This window comes from Mastomys coucha, unplaced genomic scaffold (assembly GCF_008632895.1).
Source record: "Mastomys coucha isolate ucsf_1 unplaced genomic scaffold, UCSF_Mcou_1 pScaffold23, whole genome shotgun sequence".
Classification (NCBI taxonomy): Eukaryota; Metazoa; Chordata; class Mammalia; order Rodentia; family Muridae; genus Mastomys; species Mastomys coucha.
In genome coordinates, this window is record NW_022196906.1 from 74,725,165 (window position 1) to 74,739,245 (window position 14,081).

At 37.0% G+C, this 14,081-nt stretch overlaps 1 protein-coding gene across 3 annotated transcripts in view; it reads left to right on the top strand.

Moving 5' to 3' along the window:
* Senp6 (SUMO specific peptidase 6) overlaps positions 1–14,081 on the top strand; it is a 90,762-nt gene that overhangs the window by 16,944 nt on the left and 59,737 nt on the right. For 2 of the 3 annotated variants that reach the window (XM_031345486.1, XM_031345487.1), the window contains exons 2-5: positions 1,988–2,081; positions 4,177–4,234; positions 8,583–8,728; positions 9,885–9,989. In XM_031345486.1, the coding sequence (XP_031201346.1) occupies positions 1,988–2,081; positions 4,177–4,234; positions 8,583–8,728; positions 9,885–9,989 (403 nt within the window). The remainder of the gene's footprint in view (positions 1–1,987; positions 2,082–4,176; positions 4,235–8,582; positions 8,729–9,884; positions 9,990–14,081) is intronic. The other variant, XM_031345488.1, reaches the window with a different exon arrangement.

A 14,081-nucleotide genomic window follows, 5' to 3' on the forward strand; every position in this document is an offset into this window, starting at 1 on the left:
TCTTACCACTAATATCTTCGGGGTAGGATTTTAAAAATCTGAATTTGGGATAGTCCTTCAGGAGATTGAGCTGGGCCTGCCTTTCTGAGTCTTGCCTAGGAAAGTGTAACCTTTTCTGTGTCTTTCTTAAAGATGCTGGCCAGAGCTAAGTCTGCTCTTTCTGAGACTTTATACTTTGTTACTGTTTCTCTCAAGCTCGCCTTCCTACTACTTAGCTGCTTTTCTGTCCTGTGCCTGACCTACGTGCTGACTTAACTCAAATAATGCTGTTTTATCCCCCTTCTTGTCTTCGCATTTCTTCTCTGGGAAGATGCCAAGACTTACAGGTTGCCTGCCTTTTATTTAAACTATGATAATTTATCCTTAAGTTGAAAGGGGAAAAATCTAAGTGTTGAGGAGACATAAATATTTAGATGGGTGCTAGCTCTTTGACATTTAACCTGAAATTATTGCCTTTAGAGGTCATCCTCAGAACCATGAAGTTAAGTTACTTTTTTTTTTTTAAACAAAATCTCAGGCTGCAGAGATGTCTCAGATTAAGAGAACTGGCTGCTCTTCCAGAGGTCCTGAGTTCAATTCCCAGCAACCACATGGTGACTCATAACCATCTATAATGAGGTCTGTTGCCCTCTTCTAGCTGCAGGCATACATACAGCTATATGCATGATAAGTAAATCTTTTTTTTTTTTTTTTTAAATCTTAGTGTTTTTCAAGTTTTTTACAAACTTAAGTGTAAGTTTACAATTTTGGGCTGCATTCATGGTTATCCTGGGCTACAGCCAGTGGCTGGATACAGCTGGTAGATATACTTTATCTTTTTACTTTGTCTGTTTGTTTTTGTTGTTGTTGTTGTTGTTGTTGTTTTGTTTTGAGACAGGGTTTCTCTGTGTAGCCCCGGCCATCCTGGAACTCACTCTGTAGACCAGGCTGGCCTTGAACTTAGAAATCTGCCTGCCTCTGCCTCCCAAGTGCTGGGATTAAAGGCGTGCGGCACCACTGCCAGCTGTCTGTCTATTTTTAATGGTGCTGAAGATTGAAGCCAGTGTCTGCAGCATGGTGGGTAAGCATTCTTATCACTTAGCTTCCATTTTCCCACCAGACTTATAGATAGATACCCTTTGTTCTCAGTACTCAACTGACGCGTTTAGATCCAAGGGTAAGTCATCACAGTTATCCCTGTACCGTCTAAAAAACTAGTTGTAGTTTTCTTTTTCCCTGCCCTTTGGGTCAGTCTGACCTCTTAGAAAATTAAGACCCTGAACTTAATCTTAGCCCAAACTCTATGAAATTAGACTTTTGTCATTCGGCTCCATTCATTTCTCTCTTCTCACTTTGTTCTATATTTCCTAATGAGCATCTTTGGTGTCCTGATCCAGAGTTTTCTGGTTATCAAATTAGCTATCTTGCTAACATACAAGGTCTTATTTTGTTTTTCTTGGGTTAAAAGGCAGAGAGGTTGTTGAGTCTAACAAGTATTAGTGATCTGAATATAGTTCTCATGAGAAGGCAAAAAATTAAACTAGAGCGTTCCTAAAATCGTAGTTCATATATACATGTCTGCCCCTCCCCCATTTTATTATATTTTAGCAATTTAAGTTTCTGTATCGGACACATGCGCATGTGTGTGGGTGCAAACCAGCTTTTAATTTATTCTTTTTCTCTTGAAGAAAGTAGTTTTTAAAAATGGAAAAGCAGGGCTGGTGAGATGGGTCAGTGGGTAAGAGCACTGACTGCTCTTCTGGAGGTCCTGAGTTCAAATCCCAGTAACCACATGGTGGCTCACAACCACCTGTAATGAGATCTGACACCCTCTTCTGGTTTGTCTGAAGTCAGCTACAGTGTACTTAATTATAATAATAAATAAGTCTTTAAAAAGATGGAAAAGCATCAAGATTAAAACAATTTAGAACAATTTTGGGAAATGCTCACACTTCTTATATTTAATAGTTACAATAATGAATACTTATTTCAGTTTGTTTTATTTCAGCTTTGGCTAGATCAGAATCTAAGAGGGATGGAGGCTTTAAAAATAATTGGAGCTTTGATCATGAAGAAGAAAGTGAAGGGGATGCAGATAAAGAGTAAGGATTTCTTCCTCCAATCGAATTTCCTATGAATGAAGCTTTGCATTAGAAAATCAATTTATATTTTGTGAAATTTTTTAAATATTATAGTATTTTTTACAGTAAGAAAAGATAAAGCAATATTTTATGGGTAAATAATTTTGCTTATTTCTCAGTTTTGAAAATGTATGTATGTAATAAATATTTTCTAATGGTTGAAAAACGACTAGACAAATTTTTGAACTAAGGTAAAACTCTTCTACTTTTTAAAAGGCAACCTTTTCTGGAAACAATTTGAAAAGCTACAATTTGTCAAGCCTCGGAATTTTGTATGAAAGATTAAGTCTTCTGTTTTCTTTTTTTTCCTACTTGTGAACCCGAGATCACGGCTTTGCCCTTGCATCAGATTTCCAGCAGGGAGAACAGCACCAGTCTAAATAGTATGAGTAGGCGTTGCCCGAGAAGTAGAGGCAGTGTCAGTCTCGGTTCGTGTGCTTAAATCGATCCAGTGTGAAATTTCACAACACAGGAGTGGCTTTTACTGTGGGTTTTGGAAATACTGTAGGCCTAATTCAGGGCCTTAACTAGGAAAGTGCTCTTCCACAGAATACATCCATTGCCTGTAATAAGAGTTACAATAGTACTTTCCTACAATATCTATTCACATTGCAAATTCAGTATTATTTTTAAGCTCTTAGTATATTTACTTTTTTCCTACTGTCCAAAATAAACAACTTCAGAGACATGTAAATATACAACATTTTGGCAAGGCAATAAATATATTTTTACTGTTATTCTTATGTTTTGGCTTTTCAAGACGAGGTTTCTCAGTATAACAACCTGGCTGTCTTAGAGCTCCAGTCCAGGCTGGCCTCAAACTTACTCACAGAGATCTGTCTACTTCTGCCTGCCAGTTGCTAGGATTAAAGGTGTGAGCCACTACACCTGTAAATATATCTTTTAGAAATTTTGTTTTCCTAGTTTTTTTTGGGAGTCTCACTCTGTAGCCCAGGCTAGCCTGGAACTTATTGTGTAGTTCAGAGCATCCTGAATTTGTAGCTACACTCCTTAGCCTCTTTACTGTTAGAGTTGTAGATTTACTTCATTACACCTAGCTTTTTAGAAATAAATCGTTATACAAGTTATCATTCAAGTATGTTGGCTAAATAAATATTTGAGGTATTTTGCATTCACTATTTTAAGTAATTTTATCTGAAAGAAAAGTTTGAACTGATAAATTTACTTCAATAAGATTAGTATTTTATGCTCATCTTACCCTTTTTAAAAATTATTCTTAAATTTGGTATTTGTATAGTTTTGAAAAATGGCACTAAATGTGAAATTATTACAAAGATATTTTACCTTTCAGACATTTTAATAAAGTTTTTATAAGAATTTTATATTAATAATATTGGTATATAACAGAATAACGAAACAAAACATTAATAGCTTGCATATAGCAGAATTATCTAAAAGATAGGTTTGATTTCTGTTCTGCAAGGTTTACTATGACTATCTTTTAACTGATCTATTAAGGTGCCATCTTGTGCATCTCATGTACAGACTGTATTTTTCAGTTCATTTATGGTCGTGTTGAGATGGCTCGTGAGCTGTTACTGTAGTAGGAGCAGCGTGGTGGCTGAGGTTGAGAGGGCATGGTGCAGCACCATGGGTGGGTGTGCTCAGTTTTCCCTAGCTAACTTCCCTTCCCTTGATGGTGCTCTCTTCTATAACTTGTCTGATCAGCTCTGTACAACTCACAGAAAAGGAACGAGCAAGCATGACTATATATAAAGTCTGTAGCCTGAAAAACAAGAGCATATGCTCCTTTAAGGTGGGGTCAGCACACTAGGGCTTTTGCCCATTTCCTAGATTTGTTCTTGGTTGTGCTGGAAAGCAGCCAGCTGTATAATGTTATGGTTATTTTCATGCTGTTGTGACAAGGATGTTACAGAGGGCATGCATATAGTTACTGTATGGGAAGCCTGAAATGTTTGACTGGCTGAGCCTTTGCAGCAAAATTTGCTGATTCCCCCAGTTAGATAAGCTGGAAAGATTAAGCAGTTTGGACTGTAACTGTTGCTTAAGTTTTCTTCCTTTATTTTCTGTATAGTGGGGCAAATCTACTCAGTGTAGAAGATGAGGATTCTGAACCCTCAAAAGGAAAAAAGGCAAGTGTTGCTTTAAAAAATAAAATTTCTTTTGTAATATGTACCCAAAAAAAGCTATTAAAAAAAATTAGCTGGATGTGGTAATATGTACCCTATAATCCTGGCATTTAAGAGTCAGTGGAGGGAGGCTTAGTCTATATAGTGAGTTCAAGGCCACAGAGTTGAAGATGTATTGTTTTTCAAGAAAGGGATTTTTATATTTTTTACTGTAAGCCTCCCCTGCCCCCAGTATTTCCCTTCCTGACTCCAGACACAAATATTTATTATTTTTTTTGTTCATCTGCAAATGTGTCTTAGTTAGGTTTCCCATTGATATAGAAAATAGCTAAATAAACTTAATAAAGGAGAAAGATTGATTTTGGCTTAAGTTTGTTTTTGTCCATCCTTGCTTGGTCCTGTAATGGCATGGAAATGGCATGGTGGAAGCATGTGGCTTATGGAGATTCTCATCCCCTGGCTGCTAGGAAGCAGAGGAGAGGCAGACCTCCCAGTAGTCCTCCAGGCCCTGCTTCCTCATGTTGTTGGTAGTACACTATAGACAGTTTTCTAGTCTTTTTTCACTTGGAGTTTGTAAGGCCATCTATAAGACGCCATAGAAAATAGCTCTGGGAATGGTGAGATATCTCAGTGGGATGTATTTGCTCTACAGATGTGAGGACCAGAGCTGTGAATTTTCAGGACTTTGCGCATGCCAAGCGCATATACAAACTTGAGCCACATCTTCCGCCATTCCTCAGTAGTATGTGGCTTCTATTGCTTAGAAAACTAACTTGGGCCAAAAATATCGTCTTGATTTTTGTGAACAGAAATATTTTGTGAGATGATTGTACATTAATGACCCAGTTTTTACTTGTTAATATTTTATTTCCCTCTCTTCAATAATCTGATGTTTTACTAAGACCATAAATAATAAAAAACTATTCAGAGAAAAGAAATAGCTATACCAGATATTTAAAATAGTGTTTATATTGTTTGTTTGTTTATTTATTTATTTATTATGTATACAGTGTTCTGTTTGCATGTATGCCTTCAGGCCAGAAGAGGGCACCAGATCTCATTATAGATGGTTGTGAGCCACCATGTGGTTGATAGGATTTGAACTCAGGACCTCTGAAAGAGCAGTCAGTGCTCTTAACCTCTGAACCATCTCTCCAACCCTATAATTGCTTTTTTAAAAAAAGAAAATTGTGTGTGTGTGTGTGTGTGTGTGTGTGTGTGTGTGTGTGTGTTGGGGATGTATATGTACTTGTGCTCCAAGGTTGAATTTTTTCCTTTAACTAATCTTTAATTATTATTGAGGCAGAATTTCTTGCTTAACCCAGAGTTGGCTGGCTTCATTCATTCCTTTTCCTGGGTATTTGGTCTGTGCCTGCCTGGCTTTTATGTGGGCTCTGAAAATCTAAATTCATTTATGGGGTTGTGCTATAGGTCAGTTGGTAAAGTATTTGCTTAGCATGCATAAGACCAAAAGTTTGAACCTTGGCACCATGTAAACCCGGAATGGTGGTGCCTACCTGATGGGGAGGCAGAAGTTCAGAGCCAGCCAGGGTGGTGCTGAGTAACCTGTCTCCAATACACAGCCAAATAAACAAACCAAAATAACAAATAAAACTCTTTTTTAAAAAAAATAATTACCTTTCCTGGAGCTAAATATTAAGTATTGCAGATAGTGAATAAAGCCCTTTTTAAAAAAGGGATTTGACAATAGAGTAAATAGATATTTTCTCTGAGATTCATAGTTCCTAACTATATTTGTTAATATTCTGACAAAAAATGAGTTAGGGAAGAAAGGGCCTATTTGCTGACAGAGGAAACAGTCAATCCATCAAGGCCGTCAAGGCATGATGGCAGGAGTATGGGCCAGCCTGGCAGTCAAGCAGTGAGCATGTTTCACTTGCATATAAAGAGCAGGAAGTGGGAACAGATTATAAAACCTCAAAACCCACCCCTGGTGACATTTTCTTCAGTAATCTTATGTCTCTTAGAGGTTCCACAATTTCGCAAACAGCACCAAGTGTCCAACCCAATCATATGAGCCTTTGTGGATATTTCATATACACTGCACAAGATAATGAAATGATCTAACCCATAAACAATAGCAACGAAAGTAAGGAATTGAAGGATTTTTCTTACATACTATTGTTTAGATGATGGCATTAGGTTGTTGGTAGATAATTCCCCAAATGCTTTCTCAAAAAAAAAAAAAATACTGATTGAAGACTGAACATTGCTGTGTAGCCCATGCTAACCTTGAACTCTCCATCCTCCTGCCTCTTCCTCTCCAGTTCTAGAGTTTTAGACCATATCTGCCATCAAAAAGGACAGTTTGAGAATACTCAGTTCCTTGGTCAGAAGCATGGTTGAGGGCCTGGTAGACAGCTAAGTAGTGAAGTGCTTGAGAACCTCAGCTTCAGCCTGTCACTGCCTCTGGCTCACGGGTGCTCACTCTAAGCGCATGTCTCTGCAAATCAGCCTCTAATTCTGCCGTCAGTTTTCAGTGTAAATCTTCTGCTTCTAGCGTTCCTAACACGATAGTATATCAAAATCATCCAGACAGGTAGAGGTGACCCTCAAGTGCAGCATCTACAGTGAAGACGTATGTGGGAGCTCTGGTGTTTTGTGTTACCACGAAAAGGCAGGATCCAACACTGAGCTCTGAACCTAGTAGGCAAGCATCCATCTCAAAAAAAAAAAAGAGTGTCATGATCCCATTATCTGTCTTGGTTCTGTTCTGCTCTTTTGCCAGCTTATATGTGCCTATGAGTTCTTCTGTAGAATAAACAGATGCACTTTGACTTAGGACTGTTGATAAGACTATGGCCACATTTATCACTGTATCCCAGACTAAATTCCATAGTGAGACCGTGATGGTTTGCTTTGGTTTGTTTAGTTATTTATTTGGATTTTTTTTAAGACAGGGTTTCTCTGTGTAGTCCTGACTGTCCTGGGACTCACTCTGTAGACCAGGCTGGCCTCGAACCCAAATCTGCCTGCCTCTGCCTCCTGAGTGCTTGGCATCAAAGGCATGTGCCATCATCACCCACTGCTGGGCTAAGACTGTTTTTTTAAAGGAAGGAAAAGGAAGAAGATATTAAAATAGATAAGGCCAAGGTAAGATGGGTAAAAGTTGCTTGCTACTAAAGTAGATATGGCCAAGGTAAGATGGGTAAAGGTTGCTTGCTATACTTGTTTGAAGAAGAGAATGGCATACATGAAATTGATAAATAGATAATATAAACAAAATTAGTAAAATAGATGTATAGTTTTCTTTTATATAATTTTGAAGAAATTATCACTTAGAACTGATAACAGGCTGGAGAGGTCATATGGTGGTTAAGAGCACTTGCTGTTCTTGCAGAGGGCCTCAGCGCTCACGCAGTGGCTCACAACTGTCTCTAACTCCAGGTCCATGGTATCCCATGCCTCTTCTATCCTCGGATACCAGTTTCCCGCACAGCACACCTAACATATATTTGGGCAAACACTCATACCTATTAAAAGAAAGGAACCATAGTGTCAAAGCATCTTGTTCAGAGAATGTACCAAGGATAGGTTGGTTACATGTTGGTTCTCAGCAGGCTCTTGTTGTCAGTGTGTGTTGATGTTTGTACCTATGAAGGCAGACATCACCTCAGTTTGTATCGGCGTAGAGACTTTGATGCTGAGCCAGAGACACATTTTGCAGTGCTGTCCTATTGATAACTGAAAGCCTGTTAAAACAGTGCAAATCTTAGGGGTTTTTTTTTTTTTTAATTTGGTTTGCTTTGTAGAAAGAAAACTAGCCCAAGACCTATCATCTTAATTTTCTAAGTATTTTTGAGGAGATTTCTATGAAAAATTCCTATCTCTTTCCTTTCCTGTGCTGCCTTCTTTTCTTTTCTTTCTTCTTCCCATTCCTCTTTTCCTTTCTTTGAGACAGTTTCACTGTAATAGTCTGACTTGGCCTGGAGCTAGACCAAGCTGTTTTCAAATTTGTGGCAGTCATCTTGACTTTACTTCCCAGTCTTTGGAGCGTTGAAGTTAGAGGCCATTTTCCTCTATTAACATTTAAATTGTTGGTTGCATTTGTGAGGGAGAGTACACGTGTGTGCATGTGCGTGTGTATGTGTGTGTATGTGTGTGTATGTTAGGGAAGAACTTGAGTTGGCAGTATCTTTGTCTCTCTAGACATCTCATAGCTTTTTAAATGTGTAGCCAAGGCTAGCCTTGAAATTGTGATCCTCCTGCCTCCAACCTTGAGTGCTATCATAACTGGCTTGCTTTTTTAAACTAATGAATTTGAGACATTGTTGGTAAATTCTCCCATGTTGGTGTATGTTGACTCTAACATCTGTGGACCTTTTTGCAGTTAAATCGGAGATCTGAAATTGTTGCTACGAGTTCTGGTGATTTCATCTTGAAGACTTATGTACGGCGGAGCAAGACTGACGGCTTTAAAACTTTGAAAGGCAACCCAATTGGACTTAACATGTTAAGCAACAATAAGAAACTGAGGTACATTTAAAAGTTGAATAAGTTCTTTAAAAATAGAAAGATTGATGTATATAGATGCTTCACTATAGAGAAAGTAAGGAAAGAGTTTAACTTTAGAAGGTAAACTACATTTCTGGCCAAATTCAAATTTCTTTTCAATTTGTTAGTTGATTGCATAGATTCTTTGAGTCTTAAAATTTTTTTTTCAAGCATTTATTTGTGTGTGTGTGTGTGTGTGTGTGTGTGTGTGTGCACGTTGCCTCTGAATGCTGGTTAAAGAAAGATATGTGCTATACCTTAGTTTGTTTTGAGATATGGTTTCTCACTGAACCTTTAGCTTGCTGTTTCAGCAAATCTTTTATTTTATTTTATTTTATTTTTGATCTGTATGTGCTTACCTTGGCAGTGCTGGGGTCCACATGCAGTTTTCAGTCTTGCTTTTTACAAGGATGCTAGGGATCTGAACTCCAGTTCTTAAGCACTTACTCTCTGAGCCATCTCTTCAAGTCCTCTCTCAGTCCTGAATTAGGATTTTAGTGTGTGACATCTCATGAATTTTCTGTAATATAAGTAAGTAGAAAATCAGCCACAATCTTAGAAGTCTGAAGCCCATTATATAAAAATTCACACCTCACTTAGCATATCTTAGTTCATGTCAGCTCAACAAGGGTCTTATTTTTCTCTTAAAAGATTTTATTCCTCTTCTTCAGATAAAACATTCTTTTCCTAATAGCTATAGTAGTAGGTCACTGTTATCCTAGAACTGAGCTATTTATTAATATCAGTAACATCCCATGAGTGGACTTGAAATGTACTCTTTTGTTTCTACTTTATTACTATATAGATAGCTAAGTAAGATCTAGAAACACCAGGTCACTTTCAAGTTAGTAGCAGAATTAAAGTTTTAGACTTCAGACTTCCACTCTAGTATCCCAGTTTTTCTTTTCCCTTGAGGAGTTTGGAAATACTTGAAAAGATATTAGGAAGTCTCCTAGTGGACAATTGTAGATGCTTAATTAATTGGGCTTTTTTTTTTTTTTTTTTTTTGGTTTTTTTTTTTTTTTTTTTAATTTTACTGTATAGTTTGGGTTTGCACTCAGATTTTAAATGGTAATTTTATCAATGTATATACAATTTTTTACCTGTTCAAACTTCTTCTTTTTTTTTTAATGTGCAGTGAAAATACACAAGCTACAACATTATGTTCTGGAGCTGTAGTTCATGGTAGGCGCTTCCATCATGCTCACGTGCACATGCCAGGCACCAAGACGGCAGCTCAGAGGTGAGCACCTAATTCTCTCGGACTCTATGATTCCCTCTTTTAAATAGAAAATTTCACACTCCTTTTATGTGTGGAACTTGGCAGTTTTCATTGTCTTTGAAGTATATCTTCAAAATAATTCATGAGACCTGTTATATTTTGATTATTTTATATTTGCTTTTTAGAAAGTCAGAATTTAAAATAAGAGCCATTTGTTGTATTACTTTTTAGGTCTAAGAAGATATTTAATGAAGCCGATACATAATACTGATCTTACTGTACTGGATTGAACTATACTACTGGTAGTTGACCTAAAGAGCAAAACTCCATTTTTATTATTTTTCTTGTTGTATAAGATTTCAGTGTACCAAGCAAATTCTATTAGTTTTTAAGTATTTGGTTGTTTTTATAAATTTAGGAGTTTTCACTGGTATTGACAATACTGTTTCATTCTTAAAGTATTGAAAGTAATATTGGGAAAAGACTTAAATGATTTTGAACTACTTCAGAATCATTTTTAGAATGTTATTATCCCCTTTCATTTGATTCAAAATTCTTTGGCCATTACATCATAATGGAGTTAGCCATTACATCGTAAATACTGTATTATAACTGATAACATTTATATTTGGTGTACAATTTACATGGCATTCTTTATTTTTAAGCTCGTTGTTTATTAAAAAAACTTTTTTAAACCTTAGAAACTTGTTATATATGATGATTATGTAGATTACTAGAATAGATCTTTAACTTAAAATTTTTAAATCTTTCTCATAACTTAAGGTGATTAAATAAAAACTTTCAGTTTTTAAAATATCTTACTATAGTTTTCACATAAGATTCTTAAGAAATTCAACACAAAAGAGAGAATTTACTGATCACAACAAAAATTTGCTTTGTTGCAATGCATAGTGCACAAACAATGCAAGCTACCTGGCCAGCATGGGACTCTAACATAAGGGTCAAGGATCAAAAGTAAGATGTGTGGTCAGTCACACAGAAAGATCTAAGTCAGAAGGCTGGTTTGCATTTTGTTTTATCCTAGGTCTTTGCCTTATTGTACCTTGTATGTGTAATGATGTTCATCTCTGTAAATGATATTTAGAAGACCTAATGATATTTGAAGACTTCGATGATTTTTGGTAACTGGAATTAATTCATATTCCAAGAGTCATAATATCTGACCAGAATGCTTAGGAGCAGTAAAGAAAACTTGAAAGATTCAAGCGAGCAGGGCAGAGCCTGCTCATGTTTGTCTCAATCTGTATAAGAGTAAACACCTTTTTTAAATTCTATGCTCTGCCTTTTAAAGGACTTTGAAGTCCAAAATCTAGTCATTGAAAGTTCCTCTCAGTTCTATTCTTTCAAAAAGCAGAGTGATTTGTATTTTACAAAATGGGTATAGATGAAGAACAGTGTATTGAAAGACTAATATGGCAAAGTCCCACCATTTACTAATGATTTATTAGGTGGACAGGGAGGCAAATAAATAAATCCATATGCCTGCAATCTTAGCACTCAGGATCCAGCTGAGGCAGAGTAAGTGCCATGGATTTGAGTACATCTTGGGCTAGTGAGTTTAAGGCTAGTCAGGGTTACTGCATAGGGAGAACTGTGTCAAACATGGCCCTGGGTTCTATCCCAGCACCTCTCCGCCCCTAGTAAACAGGGGCTTAGGTTTGTTCAGTAGCACAGCTCCGTGAACTAAGTGTGAGAATATCCCAGAGCAGAGCTGTGCTGCTGCAAGGGGATTTAACTGTGAGTGTGCTTCAGAAAGTGAGATAAAAAGAATTGTCTTTCCTAATTTCTCTTAAATGTTGCTCTTAAGTCTTAATTTAAAGTTTAAAACACGTTGCCAGTTTGGTAGTTCACAGGGCAGTTTTTGGAGAGTATTAGGGCTTTTTTTTTTTTTTTTTTTTTTTTTTTTAATCTGAAAAGGACATGAGAGAAGGTTGTTAAATATTACATCAGTTTTATATCATTTGGGGCAGATGATTAGCTTTCTCATCTGTTTTCTTATTAATACTGTTCCAAAAGTTCTTTTGTATATTAAAGATAGACTCATGCACTACTGTGCCAAAGGAAAGTAATAGAAAAATGAACTGCAGGCATTTACATCTGTTTTCATTGACGCTTCACTCTACTTTATTTAAGCAGACTTAAAACCTAGCACATTTTATAGTTTTGTGTTTTATTTCTAATTTCATTTTTTGATCAAACAGTTTTCTTAGCTTTCTTTAAAGGATTGGTTAAAAAAAAATCTTCTAAGGGGAAAGTAAATAAATGTCTTTAAAAACATGTTTAATGCAGTAAGTTATGGCACATGTCTATAATTTACTGCTTAGGAGCCTAAAAGCATTAGAATTGTAAGTTTGAGGGCAGCCTTTGTTGATACATTTTCTCACATGTATAAAACCATGCATGAAAAACTGATTCCTAGAATAAGCAAGATTTAATTACTAATGGATGGCTCCACCTTGGGAAAAGTTTTAAAGTCCTAAATCAGTACAGAAATATCAGAATTAAATCAGTGTTTATTTTCCTCCCTTTATTTTGAAGTTTTTATTTTAAGATTTATCTTTTTGTTTGTTTGTTTTTAATTGTGTTTCTGTGTATAGCTATGAGGCCAGTGCTCAGAAGCCAGCAGAGGTATTGGGTCCTCTGGAACCGGAATGGTCAAACCTGGGTCCTCTGTGAGAGCAGTATCAGCTCTAACCTCAGCCATCTTTCTGATTCCTCCTTTATTTTTAAGACCACTAGTACAGCATTCGTTAAAAGAAACTTTTCCTTTCCATTTTGTATGAAGTGGTTCCAAAACCTGACAATTTCAAGTCCTACGTTATTAATAACTTCCACATGTTTACTCTATTTTTATATATACACCCCATCTGGAGTGAGATTTGATAGTACATACATTGGAGCTTCTTGTGAATGCTTGTAAGTTAGACAGTGTGTGTGAGTCTGTCTGAGTATGAGTGTGTGGTGTGTGTGTGTGAGTATGAGTGTGTGTTGTGTGTGAGTCTGTATGTGTGTGTTGTGTGTGAGTGTCGTGTGTGAGTCTGTCTGAGTATGAGTGTGTGTTGTGTGTGAGTCTGTCTGAGGTTGTGTGTGTGTTGTGTGTGAGTCTGTCCGAGTATGAGTGTGTGTTGTGTGTGAGTCTGTCTATGTGTGTGTTGTGTGTGAGTGTCATGTGTGAGTCTGTCTGAGTATGAGTGTGTGTTGTGTGTGTATTGTGTGTGAGTCTGTCCAAGTATGAGTGTGTGTTGTGTGTGAGTCTGTGTGTTGCTGAAGATGGAACATTTACTCCCACTGAGTGATGTTCTCTGTCTCTAAAATGTTCTTTCCTCGTGGATAAGAAAAGAGAGATAGTAATAGTTTCCTTCTCTTCCTACATTTCTTGGTTTATCAGGAAGAACCAATCCTTTGTCTTTATCTTTTTTCTAGCCTCTACACTTTCTGGGTTTTGTACAGGCGATTTTAGAAACAACAGAGTTCTAAACTCTATTTACCTCTTGGGATCAACGTTATGATGTTAGAAGTATCTCACTTATGTGTTTAACGTTTCCTGGGACTGTAGCAGGGGGGGAGGGGAGGGGGGGAGGGAGGGGCAGGCAGAGAGACAGAGACAGACAGGGACACAGACAGACAGAGACAGACAGAGAGAGACAGACACACACAGAGACAGAGAGAGACAGAGACTGACTAGTTTGTTTGAACTTGTGTGCTTCTATTTCCCTGAGTTTAATAGGAATGTGATAGATATTTTCTTGTTTTCTTGTCACTTGACAGATGTATTTTGTAGCAAAGATAAAGTTTCAAATGTATTAGTATAGATGTATTGTTTCTTCATTATCGGAAACAGTTTTAAAAGAAAAAAACCTTAATATGAGTGCTCTGCTACTATACATCCACCTGCCTGAAGAGGGCATCATAGTCCCTTACAGATGGTTGTGAGTGAACATGTGGTTGCTGGGAATTGAACTCATGACCTTTGAAAGAGCAGCCGGTGCTCCTAACCTCTGAGCCATCTCACCAGCCCCCAGTAACAGTTTTAATGTACCTTTTGAGTGCTCCTCTTAGGGAATTTATATTGCTTTTTTTTTTTTAATTTGC